This window comes from Sebastes fasciatus, chromosome 2 (genome assembly GCF_043250625.1).
Source record: "Sebastes fasciatus isolate fSebFas1 chromosome 2, fSebFas1.pri, whole genome shotgun sequence".
NCBI lineage: Eukaryota > Metazoa > Chordata > Actinopteri > Perciformes > Sebastidae > Sebastes > Sebastes fasciatus.
Window position 1 is genome coordinate 18918145 of NC_133796.1, and position 22946 is coordinate 18941090.

The 22946-nt window shown below is 38.4% G+C and overlaps 3 protein-coding genes across 3 annotated transcripts; 2 read left to right on the forward strand and 1 right to left on the reverse strand.

Annotated features, from left to right (window-relative positions):
* The first annotated feature begins 886 nt into the window (after positions 1 to 886).
* Positions 887 to 13427, forward strand: phf10 (PHD finger protein 10). Its single transcript, XM_074612781.1, has 12 exons — positions 887 to 1047; positions 2534 to 2643; positions 2887 to 3017; positions 3347 to 3430; positions 3959 to 4083; positions 4225 to 4374; positions 4495 to 4604; positions 4778 to 4925; positions 5720 to 5872; positions 10047 to 10155; positions 11102 to 11290; positions 12237 to 13427. Exons 1-12 carry the CDS (start codon positions 976 to 978, stop codon positions 12332 to 12334), a joined length of 1479 nt encoding a protein of 492 aa, XP_074468882.1. The 5' UTR covers positions 887 to 975; the 3' UTR covers positions 12335 to 13427.
* Positions 13428 to 14872: 1445 nt separating this feature from the next.
* psmb1 (proteasome 20S subunit beta 1) lies at positions 14873 to 17603 on the forward strand. The gene is made up of 6 exons (XM_074612795.1): positions 14873 to 15068; positions 15428 to 15535; positions 15891 to 15972; positions 16371 to 16500; positions 16723 to 16829; positions 16977 to 17603. Exons 1-6 carry the CDS (start codon positions 14968 to 14970, stop codon positions 17160 to 17162), a joined length of 714 nt encoding a protein of 237 aa, XP_074468896.1. The 5' UTR covers positions 14873 to 14967; the 3' UTR covers positions 17163 to 17603.
* A 2636-nt stretch (positions 17604 to 20239) lies between these two features.
* psmc3 (proteasome 26S subunit, ATPase 3) lies at positions 20240 to 22108 on the reverse strand. The gene is made up of 2 exons (XM_074612808.1): positions 21098 to 22108; positions 20240 to 20707 (listed from the first exon to the last, which is right to left on the reverse strand). Exons 1-2 carry the CDS (start codon positions 22040 to 22042, stop codon positions 20369 to 20371), a joined length of 1284 nt encoding a protein of 427 aa, XP_074468909.1. The 5' UTR covers positions 22043 to 22108; the 3' UTR covers positions 20240 to 20368.
* Between the last annotated feature and the right edge of the window lie 838 nt (positions 22109 to 22946).

A 22946-nucleotide genomic window follows, 5' to 3' on the forward strand; every position in this document is an offset into this window, starting at 1 on the left:
TTGACTAAAACTATTTAGACATTTTAAATTTATTCCATTTTTTTGTTTTTAATTCATCTTTTCCTTTCCTTACATTCTATTTGTTGTATAATTTATAATTTATTTTTACTAATTTCAGAGCACGAATTAAAGGTCCCATATCATGCTCATTTTCAGGTTTATACTTCATAATCAAATTTTGTGTTTCTACTAGAACATGTTAACATGCTGCAATGTTAAAAAAAACTTTATTTTTCTCATACTATCAGCCTGAATATGCCTGTATTTACCCTCTGTCTGAAACGCTCCGTTTTAGTGCATTTCAACGGAAACAGCTTGGGTCCATGTTTACATCCTGTCATTTAAATACACTGCAACAGGAAATTAATTGGGACACATTTAGTAGGTTTACATTTAAAAATGTGAAATGGTGTAAATATTGTAGATTTGTTACATCACAAATGGACAGAAATCCTAACGGGGTGTTTCAAACGCACAATTTCTGAATAGGGGCTTTGTGTATTTCTCCATGGATTGAGAGTTTTGATACTTTCACTGTATTTATACATAACTTAAACTTGCTTTATAATATAAAAGACATGAAAATCTCACTTTTTACAATATGGGACCTTTAAAAACAAACGTTTGAGCATTGTAATGTCTTAAGGCGGCCGCAGGGTGCTGCTGTTTAACAGTGTTTGAGGCTTCTGAGACAGACTTCTTTCAATATCATTCAAACTCGTCGAAAGTTTGTGATAAGCATAGCCTTGACATCATATTTACACGAACAAATAATACAACTCGTGTGTATATTATTGAAATAACCAGTCACAGTTAAGATATAGCGAGCTGACCCTCCAGCCCAGCAGGCGGCGGCTACGTACTTACGTCACCGTTAACGTCAACCGCCACAAAACCTCACACGAAGAAGAAGAAGCAGTAGCAGCTAGCTCACGAGCTTTACTGAGCTGCTGCTGCAGGTTTCATCAGGTAACCATGGCAGCTGTGCTCCCCGTCAGACCACCCTGCGACAGCAACCCCGCTACTCCCGGAGCACAATCCTTAAAGGTGACATTTATGTTCTGCAGACACGAATATAACACCAATAATAACAGTTAGCTAGTTAGCTCTGTTCACGGGGCTCTGCGAGGTTGCTAACTCTAAGCTAACGGCTAGCTGCGTCCATGAATGACTCTACTGATGTTAGCATCTCCTCTTTGTTTTCTAATGTGTGCTGGGATGGTTTGCATCTTCTGTGTCGTGTTTACAAACATTTATTTATATGATTTATGTCCACATAAGAAACAAAAACACCACCTTCCATTGATATAGCAATCCCTTGTTTTAAATTGCATTATTGTTGACTTTTTGTACAAAAGTTTTATGTTCAACATTTTATTTTGTCCCATGTTTTTAATGTTTTTATTCTGTATTGTTTTTATCTTGATGTTTGCACTATGTAAAGCACTTTGTAATTATGTTTGGAAAGGTGCTATCCACTAAAGTTTATTATTATATGAGTGGTTTGACAGGGATAACGTTAGCCTTATTCTGGTACCCTTAATATTACCTTACCTTCTTCATTCTGCTGTAACATGACTAACGTCACACTGCAAACAGGACACATCTACACAAGTGATCAGATTAAAGGGGAACACCACCCCAAATTAAGAATGCCAATATGTTATTTCCATGGCCTAGTAAAGTTCATTCAATATGTGTGAACATGACCTACTCTCTCTCTCTCAAAGCCAGAAACTAGAAGTAAGTCTCAAACTTGTGATGTCCTAAGGTATATTTGGTGCCTTCAAATGGGGGTCGTGTTGAATCCATATGAACGCCCCCCTCATGTCGTGTTCATGACCTCGTATGTGGAAAGTTTCTGAAAGCTCTGAGTTCACGACTTTGGCACTAGGATTGATCCAGCAATGTGGCTGCTTTTAATTCCTCATTCTTCTTTTTCTCTTTCCATCTTCAACTGGTGCTTAGAATGTCCAAACGTGTGCAACTGTGACAAACGCCACCAAGTATACAGTAATTTGCTGACAATTGGTTGTGTGCTACAGTAATTATTGAGGAATCAAGGGCTGTGGGTGGGTTGTAGGTCCAAAGGATAAAGATGTTTAAGAAACAATAAGCCAGATTTTGATGAATAAATACAGCCATGTGTCCGCTTAAATCAGATGGAGGGACAGCGACATTAAGACTATCCTGGCTGTATTAATAAACACTTGTGAACCTGCCCCATTTGCCCAAACTTTTTGGGATCTAGTGACTTCTATACCTGTGGAAATGTCAAACCACAAATTAGAGAGCTAAATACAAAGTGCCCCCTAAAGAGCAGCAAAATAAATACTCCAGTGAGAGATATAAGAGCTTAACAAAATTAGATAGTCTTACTCTTATTAGTCTTGCTAGTCCTCACTCTGAACCTATCGCATACAAGTCCAGTTTGTAAACATAGGCATGCTCTGTGGAGTTTGCCAACATCACATTATATTATATTATTGTTAAATATATAAGTCAAAAATGGTATTTTTATTTTCCTCTTTAGGAGGATGTAATAGAAGAGGAGTCCAATGATGGCAGCCAACCTCCGAAGAGAAGGAGAATGGGTTCAGGGGACAGCTCCCGAAGCTGCGACACCTCCAGTCAAGACCTTGGGTTGGTTTGAACGATACTTATGAACAATAAATAGGCCCTGTTTTAAGCAGTCTTGATAACTTAAGGGCTCACAAGGTTTTGTTATTATCATATATTTTATGATTTGTATCTAGACATGTATGTGATAAAACTTAAAGACATAACTGTAGCCCCCTTCAGTTTCATGTGTTCCCTTTTTATATACTTTATTTTAAAATACAATTTCCTCATAGCATTATGTCTGATTTTCCACCCCCATTCCAGCCCGACATATTTCCCAGCAGAGAACCTGACAGAGTACAAGTGGCCTTCAGATGACACAGGAGAGTATTACATGCTGCAGGAGCAGGTCAGCGAGTATCTGGGAGTCACATCCTTCAAGAGGAAGTACCCAGGTAAGACTGATGTAAAAATCTAAAACAGTACTGCACACCTGCAAGTGTTCAAGGATAAAGTGTTACTCTTTCTCATAAAAATACTATTGATTCTATACTATAATACCATTGATTTGCTAATACTTCATTTACAAGTATTATTACTGGAATAATAATACAGTAACAATACAAGTATAGGCATTGAGAACGGGTAGGCTGGCTTCACCAGTAGTAGCTATGCATAGTTGTTTGTCATACTGCTGTAATGACATTTCTTTACTCATGTTCTGACCTGATGAAGAATGAAGCTGCTCCTTGACCAGTGATGTTATTTGTTTTTCACTCTGTAGATATGGAGAGAAGAGACTTGTCCCACAAAGAGAAGCTTTACCTGCGTGAGCAGAACGTCATTACTGAAACACAGTGTACTCTGGGTAGGAACCGCACCTAACATTCTCAGACCACCAGATAAAATTGTTTTACTACATTTCTTTTAAAGGTGCTATTGATAACATTAATAACATTCAGCCACTATATGTAACATTCTACATCCCCCGTTCCATTGCATTTACTTCACAACAAGTCGTTGCCAGGCACCTACCGTCAATCTTAGCCATTTAGCCGTTATTTCCACACTAACTGACGACTCAGAGATACCACGTGATACCAACGTTGTTTTACTATCGGCTCACAAACCTTGTTAGAAGTGGGAACTTAACGTCAGATATCTCCACAGATTCATTTTGTACCCGCCAAAATTATAATAATATATATATGTTGTTTTTTTTCAGGAAGAGCTATACTTTTTTTCAGCACCTTTCTAAAAACTCTGGATGTAATAATAGGAAAACAAATATTTGTCTACATAAAAATGTTATCAATAAGACCTTTAATACAGTGCATTTAGAGTGCAAATTGAACCTTGTTTATAAGATTTACTGTATCTTTTGGTCTGTGTCCAGGTCTGACAGCTCTGCGGAGTGACGAGGTGATAGATCTGATGATAAAGGAGTATCCCATCAAACACTCTGAGTATTCAGTCATACTGCAGGAGAGAGAGCGGCAGAGGATAAATAAAGAGTACTCTGTAAGTATACAGACTAAAAGAACAATCCTGGGGGCTGATGTTTACTGTGACATTTTTTTTTACAGTTATGCATTTAATGCAAGTCCTCCACATAGATGTTTGAACACATTTCTTACAGTTTTTATCTGTTGTCTTTTGTAGCAGATGCAGCCGCAGAACCCTCAGAAGGTGGAGGCCAGCAAGGTTCCTGAGTACATTAAGAAGGCAGCCAAAAAGGCTGCAGAGTTCAACAGTAACTTCAACAGGGAGCGTATGGAAGAGAGGAGAGCTTACTTCGACCTCCAGACACATGTAAATCCAACCTGGGAAAACCTATGATTTTGTGAACTGAGATTATACAGGGATTCAGAAAAGAGCTTTGTGTAACTTCTGAATTTTTTGACATACATTATGTTTTATGTGTCTTCTCAGATTATCCAGGTACCTCAGGGCAGGTTCAAGGTGCTGGCTCCAGAGCTGACAAGGACGGGGCCTTACCCTGTAGCTCTCATACCAGGACAGTTCCAAGACTACTACAAAAGGTACAGTACACACTTAGATAAATGTTTTTTCTTACATTTAAACTCTTTTGTATTCAAGATAATAAACCCCAAATTATGTTACCTTTTCCTGAGATTACCTTTTTCTCAGCATGTATTATATAGTGCTGTGCTGAATGTTTTGCCCTGATGCATCATTGTGTTGTGCATGACAGGTACTCTCCCAATGAGCTGCGGTACTTGCCATTGAACACAGCTCTGTTTGAGCCTCCGCTGGATCCAGAGCTCCCTGCGCTGGACTCAGAACCAGACTCGGATGACGCAGAGGATGGCAAGGGTGACAAAAAGAACAAGAACTCATCTGTAAGACATTAGGTTGTGTACAACTGCTCTAGTAGTCTGTGTCAGATCATCCATCCATCCTGGATTAGTGGTACAGATGCTTAATGGTCCAAGTACGGCTGCTTGATTATGGCAAAAAATCACATTTTACACATAATAACATTTTGTAGGCTACATGTTAAAGTTAAATCCATCAATCTGGTGCACTTTGAGAGGCTAGATAAAAAAGTCACACCCATAAAGCATGGTAAATGCGACGGGGTCCGTGTTTCAAGACGGGTCAGGTGGGTTGCCGACATCGCAGCACTGAGGACAGTCTGCCTCACAGCAAGCACTAAGCGGTGAGGTATGGGCGAGGGATGGGTGCTGTAAAGCGCCACCTTCACCCCGGGCCTTTCCAAGCTGACCTACAGCCGGTCGCGGTGCACCGCCACGGAGGAAATACGCTGCAGCGAGCGGGGCAAAAGTGCACCACTGTAAGGGAAAGGGGTGCGCTGTATTTATAACACAAGACAAAACAAGAGCAACATTGGGAAACGGAATGCGGAACAATAATCGTTTTATGACGATATATCTTATTTTCATAATCTTTGGAAGCCGTAATTGTAATTGAAATTTGATTAATTGCACAGCCCTAGGTAGAAGCATATTATGCAACTATGCAAGCAAATACGTGATGTTGCATGATTCTAGGTCCCATGTCAGAATGATTTACCTCTACTAAACATGACTCCGTTACCTACATGGAAATACATTATTGTACGTCACTCTTAAACCCCTTTACTCTTCCTCCCTCCTCTTCTGTTCCTCTACAGGACAGTTCTTCAGGCAACACATCAGATGTGGAGAGCCAAGAGGGAGCAGGTAGACCGGGCCACAAGTCCAAGGCCAAAGACAGGACATCCACGCCGGGCAAAGACGGCAGCCAGCGCCATTCAGCCTCCCACAAAGTGGCCCCAGGGTACAAGGTAGAGGACAAAAGCACCTGAACTCTTCTCCAACAACAGCAGCAGCACTTTTCTACCCCCTCCTCCTCCTCTTTCTACTACTACCACTCCCTTACTCCATTCATCCCGCCACCCCTCCCTAGCTTTCTTCACTTTGTTCTCCGGCTTCTACAGTTTGTCAGCTTTTCAGCCGGGACAACCTGGTCCACACACACACACACACACACACACACACACACACACACAAATACACACACACACAAATACACACACACACACACACACACACACACACAAATACAAATACACACACACAAACAGTCACACAGTCACACACAGTCACACACTGGGGGTCCTGTCTTCAGTTTTTGTTTTTATGATTGCCCGGTGGCTTTATTTTTTCTCTTCGTACCAGACTGTGAGCAATAAGAACATTTTAAAGGAACACTTGTTTCTTTTTCACTGCACTTTCACTTTTTGGGTTTTTCAGCGAAGACAAATTTGAACTTTAAAAGTTTTTCCTTTTGAATGTCTTCAATATACCTCTCGTCTGTCCTCACTTGTCAAAAAAAGATACTTCCTAGACAAGTACGTGGATGTTTTGGCTGCTAGTTTTCATTTTTAAAAAGAAAAGTCTTTTTGTTACTCAGATATAGAAAATATAAACCACCTAAAGTTTGTGGTTGCTTTTAAAGAAGTAGTTGATGTTAACACTAGAGAATTTTAACATTTATATCTGAAGTGTAGAATGCACTTAACCCTGATGTTTTAAGTGTGTATTGGTATTATAATATGCTTTGTTTATACACCATGTGATGTACTGTTAATCTGTTAATCAGACAGCTGTTTGACATGAGGTTTACCTGTCCTTATAATGTCATCTTGGAGAGATGAGGACATGCCGACCTTGTTCACACTGTTGCTGAGCTGAGCTAGAAGTAGTCTGTATGCTGCCTGTCTGGGTTTTGACTCTGCTGGACAGCCCCCACATCAGCTTACCTTTCGTTAACACCCAGTCATGGCACGCCTTTGGTATTCAGCTTAAATAAATGCCTTGAATTGAATCTAAATGTTCAGAGGACTGTAGATGGGAAAATAGTATTATTTCAGTGTAACACTTGTTCCCTACAGCCCCACTGTGCTAGTTTTGTTTCATTTTTCCAATTCTCAACCTTGCAGAAGAAAATTTCCAACACCTAAAATATGCTGGTATATTACCGTTAATGAGAGTATGATGGTCCAGTTGAGTTCAGCTCAGCTTTGTGGTGTGGGCATGGTCCTTTTCTAGTGTCTGTTTAAAACGGTTACCAGTTTCAGTGTGTTTAAGTTTAAGTTTGACTTAACTTAACTTTGACTTGATGTTTATTCATCAGATCATTTTGCATATGCTTTTGCACCCGCAGACATGACAAGGCATGTTGGTAGCCAGAATTCACTAGAATTAGTCGGTAACATAATATACCTGTACTGTGATGAGTACAAAAGGAGCTAGAGATGTAATAGCTTTCAGGCATTTCTATATTTTAAAAAAATGCCATTAACAGAAGTCAAAGATGATCCATAATTTTGTAGTTCTGGTAGATCGGCCAAAGTAAAATGCCAAAGTGGTTTCCAGTAGATACAACTTTTAAATTACTTTTAGGTCTCAACAAAAGATACCACATGTGACAGCAAAACTTTCAGTCAGTGATGCAGGTCGCTAGCTGATTAACGTTACCTCGCTCTGGTCCGGCTACCATCTACATTGATTAGTAGAGTGGTATTTCACAAACAGCTCATGAATAAAAACTACTTCTGAACAAGTTGGAATCATATTGACTAATTGCCTCTAGAGCAGTATTTAGTTCAGAGTGTGATACATGTTGCATGTTACATACATGTTGAATCTATATTGCACCATTAACATGACATGTTAATGATTCCAGGAAATCTATCCCTCTGAAAGCTGTGGCTCAACAGCTTTTCTGTAGCTTATACATAGGTGAGACATTATGGAGATACAAATATTGGATTCACTGTGTGATGCAGTTGCATTCAGTAATATTACATTGATTACACATTGGCTGCAGCAGATTCTATTATCAGTATTATCTTTTTTAAAAGAGAGTTTCCCTTGATATTGCTCTTAGTCTACCCGAGAATGTGCGGGGCTGGTTTGATTATCAGAAGGAGCTCAGAAAGTTTTGTTATTTTGCATGTCAGACATATTGAATGAGGGAATTATATTGATGAGGGCCATTGTTATCACTAGGAGTTGCAAGGTGGACTAAATAATGTACATTTAGTTGAGGCAGATAGGAAGTTATGAGGCACAGCTAACAGGTTAGCATTACCCTATAACTCATTTACATTATAGAAATCACAACAAAAGTAAAAACATGATGTTTAAACCATATGATCTCAAATCTGTGTGGTCAGCCAGTATAAAGTTCCCTCTAATTGTGTCTCAGTATGTATGCCTCTGTGTTTGAATTATACGTAATGTCTAGAGCTATATGACTCCATACAAAACCTACCAGATTATATAAAAGCAAACATGCCTGGAAGTGAGTTCTCTGAGAGTTTTTGTCTTTTATGTGCATAAAATACAGCATTTCTTGTGTTGACCAAATTCAGTTAATTTAGAATAAAACAGGATTCAACCTCATTAACTGCTCATGTTCTATTTTTCTGTGTGGATGATGTTTCCACTGAATAGATGTTTGAACTGTGTAGGCATCAAGCAGATCATTAGACTTTATAACATATTGGCTGCTTATGATGTAAGCATTTCATGTGGCCACAATTACATTTTGACAGTTGTAAAGAGTCAGTTCATAATAGCAATAGGGGCGATCCTTTCACTAATGATTTCAGTAATGCAGTGAGGCCAAAGGTATAAACTATATAACTAGTATATACAGTATTTCCATATGAATAGTGAGTATGTATGAAAATATTCAAGGGGCTTCGTTCAGTTCTACCTTTTTCTTCCTTCCTTCTTCTGCTGCTGTCTGTCTATTAGTTTAGTTCTCTGCTTTCTTTCTAGTCTTTTGATTTTCATCATAACCAAACCATGTCCTTTATTGTCCCATAGATTTCTACCTATGGCTGTTTAGTGTAACCTGCTAGCTTTCTGTCAGGGGACATTTTAATGAAGGATGTCACTATATTGAGGCTTTAGAAGTAATTGGACACGTTTGCCTCATGAATAACAGAAAAGCAAAATTAATTTTGTTGTACAGATTTAGTTTTTTTGGGATACTTCTGTGTCCTAAGGACTGCCGTAAAACAAACTGACCTTAGCGCATGCATATTTTATGCTCTTAAATTGCACCGATTTTGTTTACTCGTTGAAAGTTTAGGTCACATTGTTCATTTTAGTTCAGGCTTTTGCAGTCCAAATTTAAAATCTTGCTCAATATTTCATCTTTTAATTGTGTGGCTTCCTTTAGAGGTGTTGATGTTTTAAATGTGTTAAATGTTTCCGTGTGACATCCTGATTTAAATGTCCCCAAGCTTCTTTATCTTTCTGCTCTGACCCCTTTTAACCTGAAGGGTACGTTGCATAGAAAGCATCCTTAAAGTCAGTCTGCTATCAAGTAAGCCGTCACTTGACTACAGTGACAATGGACCTTTATCACAGCAACATTTTTGATTCATCAAAGTAGTAAAAGTACAGGTGAAACTAATAACATTAACGATGGCTCAGTTCCATTAAGTGTCCCAGTAAGCTATTCCAGTGAGCCAGCATGCACAATACCAAGGACTCCCCTAACTGGAATGCAGCTATAATTAATGTTATTAAATGCACCTGTGCTTTTCCTACTATGACATGTCAAAATGTCTGCTGTGAAAAAGGTCCATACTCTGCTGTAGATTACAGATGTTACATGCATGCAAGAGGGTCACCATGCGTCTAATTCTTCTTAGAGCTCTGAGGCCCAGTAACCTGGGGATGCTCCTTGACACAAAGACTAAAAAAAACATCAACTATCAAACTTTAATCAGACAGCAATTTTGATGCCAGGTGATGCAATTTGTGTTTAAAGTAAACCAGTCAACATGTAATGGAACTGGTTTACTTAATGTATTGTGCGCCCAAAAGTAGAAAAGCCTTCCTTAGTCAAGATAAAGTGCTCTTTTTGTTGAACTACTATATTGTCCATGACTACAGGATACACATGTTTTTTATAGCATTATTCTGCCCTTGCAGCCTAAGGTCATTCCCAATGCTATATGTGGCATTTGCCAGAAGGGTAAAGAGGCCAACAAGAGGGGCAAACCAGAGGCTCTCATTCACTGCTCTCAATGTGATAACAGCGGTAAGTTCACACGGCTCATTTTAAAAGACACTTTCCTGTTTTTATATTTTGTTTTTATAAACAACATCAGCACAATTTAACCACTTTTAATGCCAGATGTATTTGCTTTTGTATAAATGATCCTCCCCAGAGTAGTATTACTGTATGATCATAAATCACTTGTCCCATCTGTGTCTCATTCGTTTAACAACAGTGGTACATAGAATTAACAGATCCCTGAAATGATTATCATTGACTAATGAATCATCTTAGTTGTTCATTGAACCACCAGTTGATTTCATTTCATTGTGTATAAGCAAGTTTTATAGTTTCAGGCAAGTGTTTACACTGCCTTGTTTATATGCTGTGAGTGTTTACATTTAGACAGTAAAGCTTGTGTAATTTAAAGTGATGTATATAATTAACTTTTCAAATGATTTACACTGACTGTGTGATAACAATGACATTAGTGGTTCAAAAGAATGTCTATAAAGTTATTCATCTGAAGGCTGGATCAAACATGTTGGCAAATTTAGTGTTTATTTATATTCACCAAGCAGTTAAGACAGTATGGAGAAAAAGGCTATTCATGTCACATAATCATACAACTATTCTTTATTTAGATAGTCCTTAATAATATCAATGGGTATCTATAACTATTTGTTTTTTTATGTATTCCCGACAATATTTTGAAGCTTATTTTAGGATAGATGTGAGTAGATTCTAGATTCTAGACTTCTTTTTTGTTTTTAATGGTGGTGTCTTAATACATGTGTGTTTGAGTCCTCTGAAATGACAGGACAGTGTATTAATGTGTTTTGAGGGCTTGTTCACATTATATCTTTATTTGTGTCTTTTATGTTTTGTCTGTATCGGTGTCTGTGCGCATGTGGCATGTATTTATTTATGTGTGTGTGTGGCTCTGTGTTTGCTTCTGTGCATGTGTCTATGTGTACGTACACTTCAGGCCACCCGTCCTGCTTGGACATGAGCAAGGAGCTGGTGGGTGTGATCCATACGTACCGCTGGCAGTGTATGGAGTGCAAGACGTGCACCGTGTGTCAGCAGCCCCACCATGAGGACGAGATGATGTTCTGCGACAAATGTGACCGAGGATACCACACGTTCTGCGTGGGCATGGACTCCATACCTACGGGTGAGTGGATGGGCACAAACACAAGCATACAGTACATGATATGTGATATGGGCAGACAGATACACAACCACTTACTTGACTTGAAATTAGGGCTGTCAATCGATAAAAATAATTAATCACGATTAATTGCAAATTAATTACACATTTATTATCTGTTCAAGATGTACCTGAAAGTGAGATTTGTCAAGTATTTAATACTCTTATCATGTATGTATACAGTATATGTATTATTGGAAATCTATTAACAACAAAACAATGACAAATATTGTCCAGAAACCCTCACAAGTACTGCATTTAGCATTAAAAATTATGCTCAAATCATAACATGGCAAACTGAAGCCCAACAGGCAACAACAGCTGTCAGTGTGTCAGTGTGCTGACTTGACTATGACTTGCCCCAAACTGCATGTGATTATCATAAAGTGGGCATGTCTGTAAAGGGGAGACTCGTGGGTACCCATAGAACCCATTTTCATTCACATCTTGAGGTCAGAGGTCAACACACCCCTTTTGAAAATGGAAATGCCAGTTTTACCTCCCAAAATGTTGCCTAACTTTGGAGTGTTATTTATTTTCCTTCGTGACAAGCTAGTATGACATGGTTGGTACCAGTATCTTCACTCTAGCTTTAAAATGGATCCCGGTTCAACCTCTGGAAGATCAATTGCGTTAATGCGTTAAAGAAATTAGTAGTGTTAAAATGAATTCACGTTAACGCGTTATTATCACGTTAACTTTGACAGCTGTACTTGAAATACAGTCTTGATTGTCATTTCACTCTGTGATTGGACAACAAACACTACAAGAGAAAAGCAGACTTGTGCACACAAAATTTCCATTACAGTCATTCACTTTTTTTCACAATTTGTCTGCTTTTTAAAAATGTGGGTTTGTATTTTTGTTTGTCTCTTTTATAGTACTTAATTCATTCTCTGTGTCTCCTCAGGCCTTTGGGTGTGTGAGGTTTGCGACAAAGATTTCACCACACCCAAGAAGAAGGGAGGAGCCAAAACACCGAAGAAGTCCAAGTCAGCTCAAAAATGATCAACAACAGCATCTTTAACCACAATACCGTGACCAAATTCTACACAAATGCACATTATTTCATTTGTTCAATCATTTTAAAAACATTGGATCCCTGTGATCCAAAAATAAAAAAATTTAGCCCTCCTAGCAAATACCAACAATCCAAACAACCTGCTGTTAGTCTTTATTGATTGACAGGTCTATAAATACACAGACTAACGCTAGAAAACAGATTTATTAATCTTTTCTGTGATTTTCCTTTACATCAGTAAGTCGGTCTTATAATTTGAATCACAATCAGTTGAGATATACAGAACTTTCCATCTCCAAATCAAACTTTAGATAATGTATGTTATACCTCAAATGTACGTGCTCAAAAATAATCCAGATTAAGAATTAACTTCAGCATAGCATCTCTGTTCTGTAAAGGTGCTGCACTAAATCCTGTGATCTGCTAACCACTAACGGTATCAGTGCATTCCTACTTCATTAAACTGATTCATCCAGTAGTTTTTGCAGTGTGAAAGTTGTTTCAATTGAACAAATGGTGCTTCTTTTTATCTGGTACTACTGAAACAATCAAGGGCTCGCTGATGTTATTCAGTTTCTTTAAAAACATTTTTGTACAGTTTTGTATTTTCTTGGTATTTCAATTCACATTTATTTAATGAGGCAGGCCAGTAAAGAGCAATCTTATTTAAACAAGTCTTAAATAATGAGATGGTGCTTTTGATTCTGTGTAATGAAATGTAATAGACACTGGCTGTGGTAGACCTCATGGCTGCAGCAGGTATTTATGTGAGTCTTGATTACTGAAACAAAGTATCTCACTTTACATGTATTGATTTTGTTGTCGACCCTCCACTATAACTAATTATTCAAAAATGTGACCACTCATGTAATTACATTGAAATTCAACATCCATCAGCTATGATTAGTCAACTGATATTTTTGCAGTCAGCTTGAAAGATTTTTTTTTTTGAAATTATTTTGTCTTCTGTATTGACCCTCAGCAAGCAGTTTGTTTAAGAAATATTTGTTGCTAGCAATGTCATAGTCACTGAATTGTGTTTTTGTTTTTTTTCAATAAAAGCTACTTTAAAAAGCCTCATTCATCCCTTACCTGTTGTGTACCATGTTTAATTGGATCCCAGTTGTAATACCAAAGAGCAAAACAATCTTTAGTGCACTGGAACGGTAGATGCATATTGCCTATGCATTGTGAATATATACATTTGAAATTAATTTTTATTCTTACATTTTATTTATTGGACAAAGCTTTCAAACAGTCTCATATACACAGCCCACCATTGCAACAACAAGATGGACCGGCTGCTGTGTCTGAGCCTTTAATGGTTCTTTGAAATTGACAAGTATTCAGTCAATTCAAACTTTATTGCAGACTCAAGGTCCAGATAAGAAAAAAGAAAAAAACAACAGCAATATATTACATATTATACATTACAATACTGGAAGCACTATAAAAGTTATTGATTAGAAGCTATTCAAAATATTAATATTAATATTAATATAAATATATACATACATCAATGCCTTACATATAAAGAACTATACCAGTGCTTCCCCAGCTGTGATTGGTACGTTGTAGTGCTAAATCTGATGTTAGACAACCGTAAGTTGTTAGAATTATTAAAATAATTATTTTTGCCACTTAATGGTGATTTTTAGGGTTATTATGTCTTGATCCATTCAGTTATTGTGCCAATAATTGAATTCATATTACAGACAAATTGTCATCACGTCCTATCGATCTTTTTGGTTTAATAAAACATGCAGTCCAGCAAACTGGAAATCCGGATTATGCAATTTAGAACAGGGATAATTAATATAATTGAAGATTTTTTTCAAGATTCAAGATTCAAGATGTTTATTGTCACACCGGTTATACAAGTACAATCGTGTGAAATGCTTTTTGCTGGGAAGCTCCATTAAGAAAACAGTAAGTTAACTAGCAAAAAATAATAAATGTGTATTTGTGTATTTACAAATAATATACAGTATAATAATAAAGGAAGTACTTGGTATATGGTAACTATAGAAGCAAAATATATATATATGGGAGCAGTAGCGGTTGCATACTCTAAAAATAGGTAACAGGTATTTTTTTTTTAAAACAATTTTTATATTGCACATATTGCATTGATTGAAGTATTGCACTTGTTTATTGCACTTTTTGTGAGGGATAGAGTGTTGTATGATTTATCTGTTTAAGAGTCTGATGGCCTGGGGGGAAAAAACTGTCCCTCGGTCTGCTGGTGAGAGTCATTGGGGTCCTCTATCTTCTACCAGAGGGCAGGAGGGAGAACAGGCTGTTGTGGGATTGCACTGCTATGGACACTAACAACAATATTCTTTATCTTATATTGTTGTTTTTAACAGAAATAAAATGACCTTACTCTAAAGAGAAATATGAGAATAACTAACTCAAAAACACTGGTCTCACTCTCTCTGCTGTGGTGGTCTCCTGCACTACATCAAACCGCCTGTAGGGAGGCGCTCTCACCCAGAGTACACCTGAACACGCGGCTGTGCTGGTGATGACAGTAGAAGAAGAGGCTGCCATACTGCGGTGATACAGCGAGTTTTACCGGATTCAGTCTTTAGCTCCGTTTATCCTCCAGCAGTAAAACATGCTCTCCTCTCAGACATTCGGAGACCCGGGCAAGATGAGAGACTACCATTACACCGGCCCGGTAGAGCACCGGTTCTCTCCGTACGCCTTCAACGGAGGGTGAGTCTGTTTATCATACCGATAACTGGTTAGCATGCTAGCTAAATGCTAACAAGCTAACAAGCTAACCAGCTTAGCTAAACAAAGGTGAACTAGATGAAAAGTCTGAGTTTATCTGTCCAGGACACAACGCACCGTCTCTTAATCTTAATACTTAAATTAACATAAAAGAAAAGTTGTAATATTACATGTTAATAATAGTTAAAACCACAGTTTCAGTTTCAGTTTACAGTAGCTTAGCTTCTGTTAGCCAGTGTGTCTATGACAACAGTGCAGTTTCCTCTCTGATGTGATGTGGTGTGTATATATATAAGATGAATTAACTAGCCTGTTGCTGTGTGTTTTTCTGTGTTTTTCAGGACCGTACTAGCTGTAGCTGGAGAGGACTTCGCCATCGTGGCCTCAGACACCAGGCTGAGTGAAGGCTACTCCATCCACAGCAGAGACTCACCCAAATGCTACAAGCTGTGAGTTTGCACTGTCACCTCCCTGTGCTGCAGGATTCACACCATATCACGGCAGTGTTGAGACACCATGGCAACCTTTTAAAAACTATAACTGCTGGTCCTTTTACCTACTACTTTCTTAGTTCTGTGTAACTTCATCAAAAGCCATTATCAGATACATTTGGAGTTCAACCACTGAGGTGACTGCAGCTCTCTGATACTGGGTGAAGTTAAGTTTCTGCTTGGTGCTCAGCAAAGCACCATTTGGTATCTGTGGCTAATATCACTAGTAGTCATTGCTACATGAATTGAGGCTAGTTGAACAATATGCTGCTCTGACTGCCACTGATTTGTGTGCTTCACCTTCCCCTCACAGGACAGACACAACCGTCATTGGCTGCAGCGGTTTCCATGGCGACTGCTTGACACTGACCAAAATCATTGATGCCAGACTAAAGGTGGGTTTTTTGGTTTCACTCTCTCATTAGTCTCATCCTTAACATGATCTTATTCTGCTGACTGTAACGGTCATGCTTCTGCCTGCACACCAGCAGCGTCTGTTGATCACAGTGATTTCCAAGACAGAGTCTACATAAGGCGGATACTTTATTGTGTCTTGTTGTCTTTATCTTTTCAATCTTCATTATTCAGAAAAATATCTAACAAGAAATGTTTATCTCTAATAGTGTCCACTGTCACCACAGTTAATTAACAATAGGAATGCCATCCTTGTTATGCCTCTCTTCAAGTTTTCACTGTAGTCCTCCATTCTGCACCTCTACAAGACCTACAGAAGATGTCACAGGTTACTTAATTGTTAGTAACACCTAAACCAATGTTCCTGTCCCTCTCTCAGATGTACAAACATTCGAACAATAAGACAATGACCAGTGGCGCTATCGCAGCCATGTTGTCCACCATCCTGTACGGCAGGAGATTCTTCCCCTACTACGTCTACAACATCATCGGAGGACTGGATGAGCAGGGTAGGTACTTCAATGCTGTCAATATTATGATGAGTAAATGTATGAATATGCACTGGATTGAGGGGGGGGGGGATGTTGTTTGGGTTGTTGCCTATATTGTGCTTCATTGTATCACAGTAAGTTTTCTATTTTTATTTTGTCTAAGCTGTAAATGGTATAAAGCTTTGACTATGTTCTTGTAATAACTCTTTTTATTTGCAATATTTCATGTTTGTAATGTAGGCAAGGGAGCAGTGTACAGTTTTGACCCAGTGGGCTCCTACCAGAGAGACACCTACAAGGCCGGAGGATCAGCAAGTGCCATGCTGCAGCCGCTACTGGACAACCAGGTAAATAACACACTGCATGTTGTTGCCATAATCATACTATGTTTATGTCATCAGGTATGCAGACAGTAGTGCTCCAGCCAAGTTTGCTTACAGTGGGCGAGTTCATGAATTCATGTCTGTCTCTTTTTCCAACTTGTCCTTTCACAGATCGGTTTCAAGAACATGGAGGGTGTGCAGCACGTTCCTCTGACTCAGGACAAGGCCGTTCAGCTGGTCAAAGATGTCTTCATCTCGGCCGCAGAGAGAGACGTCTACACCGGAGATGCTCTTAGGGTGTGCATCATCACTAAGGAGGGCATCAGTGAGCAGACTGTACCACTGAGGAAGGACTGAGGAGGGAAATGTTCCCCTTTCTCTGCTTTTCTCTTTAGTCTGTTCTTTCCACATTCACCTGTTGGTTTTGGCCCCCTTACAACAAGTTTCTTAAAAACAGGAGTGTTGACCCAGAATTTGCTTCTAGTGGCCTCTGAGGTCAGGCTTAATCTGAGGAGCGGATTTTGCATTTTTTATATCCACTCACAATTTACATCAATTGAAATTGACACTTTTCTCCTGCTGTCCACAGTTATCCCCCTCATTTTCTGCTCTTATTACATCCTTGTATTTGTGGTGTAGCTACCTGATTCTAGATCAGCACTCCTGTTCTTAAGAAGCAACGAACTCTCTTCCCTCATTCTGCCTAGACTTTTCTGTTTGGATTTTTCATTATGTTTTGGAAGGATACTCAGTCTGCTGTTATTTTTACATTCTTAATAAATGTAAAGAATTGAAAAATATGGGTCTTGTTCTTCTTCTTGTTCATTGCATGAGTGTTGTCTTAAAATATGTGATATTGTGACATATTGAAGTATTACTGCTCCCTCCTGAAAGACATTCGGGTTTCCTGAGTCAGTCTTTACAAAACAGGAGCATCACAGCAACACCATGCTGTGAGCTGAGGGGACAAAAGCCACACTGACCTGTTCTACTATAATGTATGTTATCCATCAGGTGGACAGTTTTATTTTACAGTGTTTGAACCCTCTATCATGTTTAGCTTTTCCAGGTTCTTGATAAAGTCACTGGTGTACACACCACTGATCTGAATTAAAGCAGCACCGTTCACAAGTTTTGTGTAAGTACTTAAACATTTTACATTCTTGCAAACAGCAAGTATCTCAGATGATTTCAGTATTTTAGCAGCCATTAGCTTCAATATGAAAAGAAAGTTTCTCTCTAATAGGAAAATAATGCTGTTATGATAAATTAAGTTATGCAAGTTGATCAAGTAAGTAAAGTAAGTATTGCCATGCTCAGGGCACTGACCACATGTGAGGAGGGACGGTCTACTTTTCCTTTGCATCATTTTAACACTTGAGCCTCCTACTATGGAGGAGAAAAATAAATTGAAAAATAATTAAATGACTTGATAATGTCATTAATTGTAGCAAAAAATATTAAGCATAAATGTAGCCATTAATTAATTGATAAAATGTGACAAATTTATATTTCTGTTTTAATTAGCTTTATTTATCTTTGTATTAATTTCCTTATTTATTTACTCCGTTTATTTTTTCCCCTTTATTATTTATGTATTAATTTTTTATTAATTTTTAAATGTAATTTATTTTGCATTTATTCATTAATTTATTTTATATTTATTTTTAAATGTATGTATTTATTTATGCATTTATGCATTTATTTATTTATTTCGGCATGATTTTCCCTTTGCATTTCACCGCTTATTTATTTTCCCAAACTTATTTAACTGTATTCTTTTCTTTATCCTATATGTGAGATTAGAGCAAGGTTACTTACATTTTTTAACCATTCCCAGCAAATGTAAAAAATATTCATGATGTTATCCCTTAGTTGCTACGGAGGTTTAATTTTAATCTCTACCAATCACATTCTATGGTTGTGAACACAAACTGCAGCAGGGAAGGTATGGCAGGATTTTCTATTCCCACATTTGCTCAACAACACAAACCACCACGTCATGAGTTTCAGTTTGTTCCACCTACCTTTCATTTGGACATTGGCCATGCGAGAAGCGCACAGAATTTCATCTCTCCTCTGTGTTGTTGCAGCCAAATCTATTAAACCTGGTTGGAGATGATTGGAGTTATATTAAAATTCTGGCTTTCACTTTTCTTTTTACCCAGCACTAGTTTGTCCTTATTGGTTTGATAGTTTTTGTTGTCACTTTTGAGGACACTTTTACACATTGTTCTAGTCCTCGTGAAGAAAGAGCTTTACTGATTTGTTCTCTGTTCATTTTATTGTAAGCAGAGGCAGATTAAATTAACAATAAACCACCTGCTCGCATACAACAGCCCCTGAACTGGGAATGACGATCACTGCTCTACATTCATTAATGCATATATCCCCAGAGGTTCAGGTGTCTTTAATTACTACCACATATTACAGCAGGTTATCTCACTAATAAACACTCCTGATGTACAGTGTGGTGAAATGAACATCTGCAGACACATCATTTTGGCCCTGGGATACTTGCTGAAGATAAACTATCATTAGCGATGAGTTACGTCTTTGCATTTCCTGCCAAGACAAGTGAAACAACAGAAGATGAAAATCCATGCTACATATGGATTCTAAGCAGATTTTTAGTATCTGGTGTGTTCACACTAGATATTGACAAAGTAAAGTATACTCAGACAAAATGAATTTCAAATATATTTCTGAGTGTGCTGTACTATTCTCCCACAATGCAATGCATAAAGGAGGAGCTGCTCACAACTGAAACATATTTTAATAGATTTTGGGTGGCAAGTAAAGATAAATATTAAGTCTTTGATTTACCCGTGTGAAGTTTAATTGATTTTCAAAGCTGCAGTTTAATTTACATTTAATATAACAAGTATTGTGTCATTTCTTATTGATATAAAATGGTAAAGTAGGTCGATATTTCTGCATAATAATTGCTAAAACAGTATACTATGATGATTAATATATAGTATAGATTTGGGACACAGCTATGAACTTGTAATTAATAAGTAAAATAATGCAGCCAATTTCCCTGCTGTCAAAATGTCTACAAAGAAAAGGACCTGTTGTGTAAGCAAATCTAAAAGGCTCTCAACTATTCATAACTTGGTTTTATGCATCGTGCTGTTGGTGGTTTTGTGGCTTTGTCTCTTCTGCTCTGGAGTTACAAATGAAACATTAATATTTACCAAACCAAATTTGTGGTGTTTCTAATGTTAGTTAATTTTCTGACATTGTTTTAATACTCTATGTTTTTCTAAATACAAACTTTCAAGTAGGAACCTGAGCACTGGGCTCCAGCCCAATAAAGACTGAACTTCTCAGGTTAATAATTTCACATCTTCGATATTATTCTACACCACCTGAAAGAGTGAAAACACAGACTGTTCTATTAATGCTCAGCAGGAAGAAACAACACTTAATTATGACATTTCTCTCTTTTTATTAACCCAAGATAATCAGCAAACTGTAACAAGTGTTAACTCAACAACAATAACAACAACTGTTTTAATGATCAAAGACTCTCTCACACACAGACACAGGCAGTGTCCTCAGGCGTAGTACTGAAGGTTGGCCTTCTTCTTGGCTTGGACCTCCAGGATTCCCTCCATGTAATCTTCATGGTTCAGCTCCGTGGCTCCGCGACGCAGCGCGATCATGCCGGCCTCCACACACACAGCTTTGCACTGGGCTCCGTTGAAGTCGTCGGTGCAGCGAGCCAGCTCCTCGTAGTTGACGTCAGGACTGACGTTCATTTTGCGGGAGTGAATCTGCATGATGCGAGCTCTGGCCTCTTCGTTTGGCATGGGGAACTCGATCTTTCTGTCCAGGCGACCTGAACGGAGCAGCGCCGGGTCCAAGATGTCCACTCTGTTGGTGGCTGCAATCACCTAGAAAATAAAAAAAGACTATGTAGTTAAAATGTAAAGTGATGCACCCAGTGGTGATTAAAAAGACAGGGAAGTTGTGCTCAACTTTAACTTGGTTGTTTTAGGTTTGTTTGTACATCCGTAACACTTTTTAACTGGAGTTACCCTGCACTATATACAGTTTTAACAGTTTTCTTCATCTCCTTGTATTTTTATATATGGTGTATTTGTGTTGTACTTTGCACTACTAACTTTTTTACTGCCTTTTTACTAACATGTTTTTTGCACTATGGAACTGTGATGCTGGAAACTTGACTTGATTTTGATGTGTAGTTTGTGAAAACGTTTATTGTGTGCTGTTAAGATGTGCTGTATGGTGAATAAACATCTTTTTGGTGCCAGCATCTTTACCTTGACCTGCATGTTGGGCTGAAACCCATCCAGCTGGTTGAGCAGCTCCAACATGGTCCTCTGCACCTCTCTGTCTCCGGCCTTCTCGCTGTCGAACCTCTTGGTACCAATTGCGTCCAACTCATCGATGAAGATGATGGATGGGGCTTTCTCCTTGGCCAGGGCGAAGGCGTCTCTCACCAGCTTGGCTCCATCACCGATGAACATCTGGACCAGCTGTGGACCGGCCAGCTTCAGGAAGGTGGCCTTGGTCTGAGCTGCGCAGGCTCTGGCCAGGAGGGTCTTCCCAGTGCCAGGTGGTCCATACATCAGGACCCCTTTGGGTGGCTGGATGCCAAGGTTCTCAAACTTCTCCTTGTGGTTCATAGGCAGCACGATGGCCTCCACCAGCTCCTGGATCTGCTTGTCCAGCCCTCCTATGTCGCTGTACTGCTCTGTGGGGCGCTCATCCACCTCCATGGCTTTGACTCTGGAGTCATACTCAGTGGGTAAGGTCTCCAGGATCAGGTAGGAGTCCTTGTTGACACCCACCAGGTCTCCAGGCTTCAGCTTCTCTGCGTCCACCAGACCGATAACAGGCAGGAAGTAGGTCTGTCTGGTGGAGGTCTTGATGACAGCGCACTTTCCTTTCCTCTGGGAGTCCAGGTCCACGTTAGCCCCGTCCTCCTCCTGGTCGTTGGGGTCCACGTCCAGCAGCTCGATGACGTTGGAGACCAGGTAGGGCAGCGTTTTGTTCACCTTTATCTTCTCCGTGTTCTCCTTGATCTTATCCTTCATCGCCTGCAGTTCATGAGTCACCCGCAGCACCTCGCTCTTCATGATCTTTATCTCGCTGTCCAGCAGCCGAGTCCGCTGAACGATCTCGTCTGTGGACATTTTTAACACTTCTTCTCCGATCCCATCCTCCACCTCGTCCCAAACTGATTTGTCACTCAGCGACGCCATCTTTGCTCTGACTGCCGATGAACTGTGACGCGCCGGAACTTAAAGGTTCCTTCACCCGGAACTTAAAGGTTCCTTCAGCCGGAAGTTAAAGGTTCCTTCTGCCGGAAGTTAAAGGTCCCTCCAGGTATTTTGGTTTTTTTTTTAATTAAAAAAATGTAATTGATTATTTATTTGGAACATGTAACAAATGCCTCAGTAAAAAATAAAACAAGAATAACTAATAAAATGAACAGTAAAAAATCAATTAACAAATAATCATGTCTCAAAAGAAGTTGGAAGAAGTATATGGTCCTACACCTTCTCCATAACTCCAACAATTAACTCAATATTTATCATATATTCCTTTGTTTATTGGTAATGAAGTGATATTTTTCACCGGTTGTCCTTGTTACGTCAGATAATCCTTTATTATATGTTGATGTAAAGTGTTCCAGCAGAAGGAGGACCTGTGGTATCTCTCTTGCACACACCGCGGGTGAAGCAGTCTGTCACTGAAGGAGATTTATTTATATATTTATTTGTTTATTTATTTATCTGTTTTTCTTTATTTATTGTTTTCTTTCTTTAATTTATTTTTCTCTCCATTTTGTTTTATCCATATTTCATTTTATTTTATTTTGGAAAAGGAAGTGAAAAAAAAGGAAAAATATATGTATATAAAAAAGGAAAAAAAGGAAAAATATATGTATATAAAAAAAGAAAAGAAAATGGAAAAATATATGTATATAAAAAAAGAAAAAAGGAAAAATATATGTATATATATATATATATAAAAAAAGAAAGAAAAAAAGAAAAAAAGGAAAAATATACCTATTTTTAAAAAAGGACAAATATATGTATTTAAAAAAAGGAAATATATATGTATATAAAAAAGGAAGAAAAAAGGAAAACTATATGTATATAA

Coding starts and splice junctions, on each gene's coding strand:
- phf10 (XM_074612781.1), top strand. CDS start 976: ATGGCAGCTGTGCTCCCCGTCAGACCACCCTGCGACAGCAACCCCGCT. Junction 1,048..2,533: donor CCGGAGCACAATCCTTAAAG/GTGACATTTATG, acceptor TTTCCTCTTTAG/GAGGATGTAATAGAAGAGGA. Junction 3,431..3,958: donor TGAAACACAGTGTACTCTGG/GTAGGAACCGCA, acceptor GTCTGTGTCCAG/GTCTGACAGCTCTGCGGAGT.
- psmb1 (XM_074612795.1), top strand. CDS start 14,968: ATGCTCTCCTCTCAGACATTCGGAGACCCGGGCAAGATGAGAGACTAC. Junction 15,069..15,427: donor CCGTACGCCTTCAACGGAGG/GTGAGTCTGTTT, acceptor TGTGTTTTTCAG/GACCGTACTAGCTGTAGCTG. Junction 15,536..15,890: donor TCACCCAAATGCTACAAGCT/GTGAGTTTGCAC, acceptor TTCCCCTCACAG/GACAGACACAACCGTCATTG.
- psmc3 (XM_074612808.1), bottom strand. CDS start 22,042: ATGGCGTCGCTGAGTGACAAATCAGTTTGGGACGAGGTGGAGGATGGG. Junction 20,708..21,097: donor AGCCCAACATGCAGGTCAAG/GTAAAGATGCTG, acceptor TTTATTTTCTAG/GTGATTGCAGCCACCAACAG.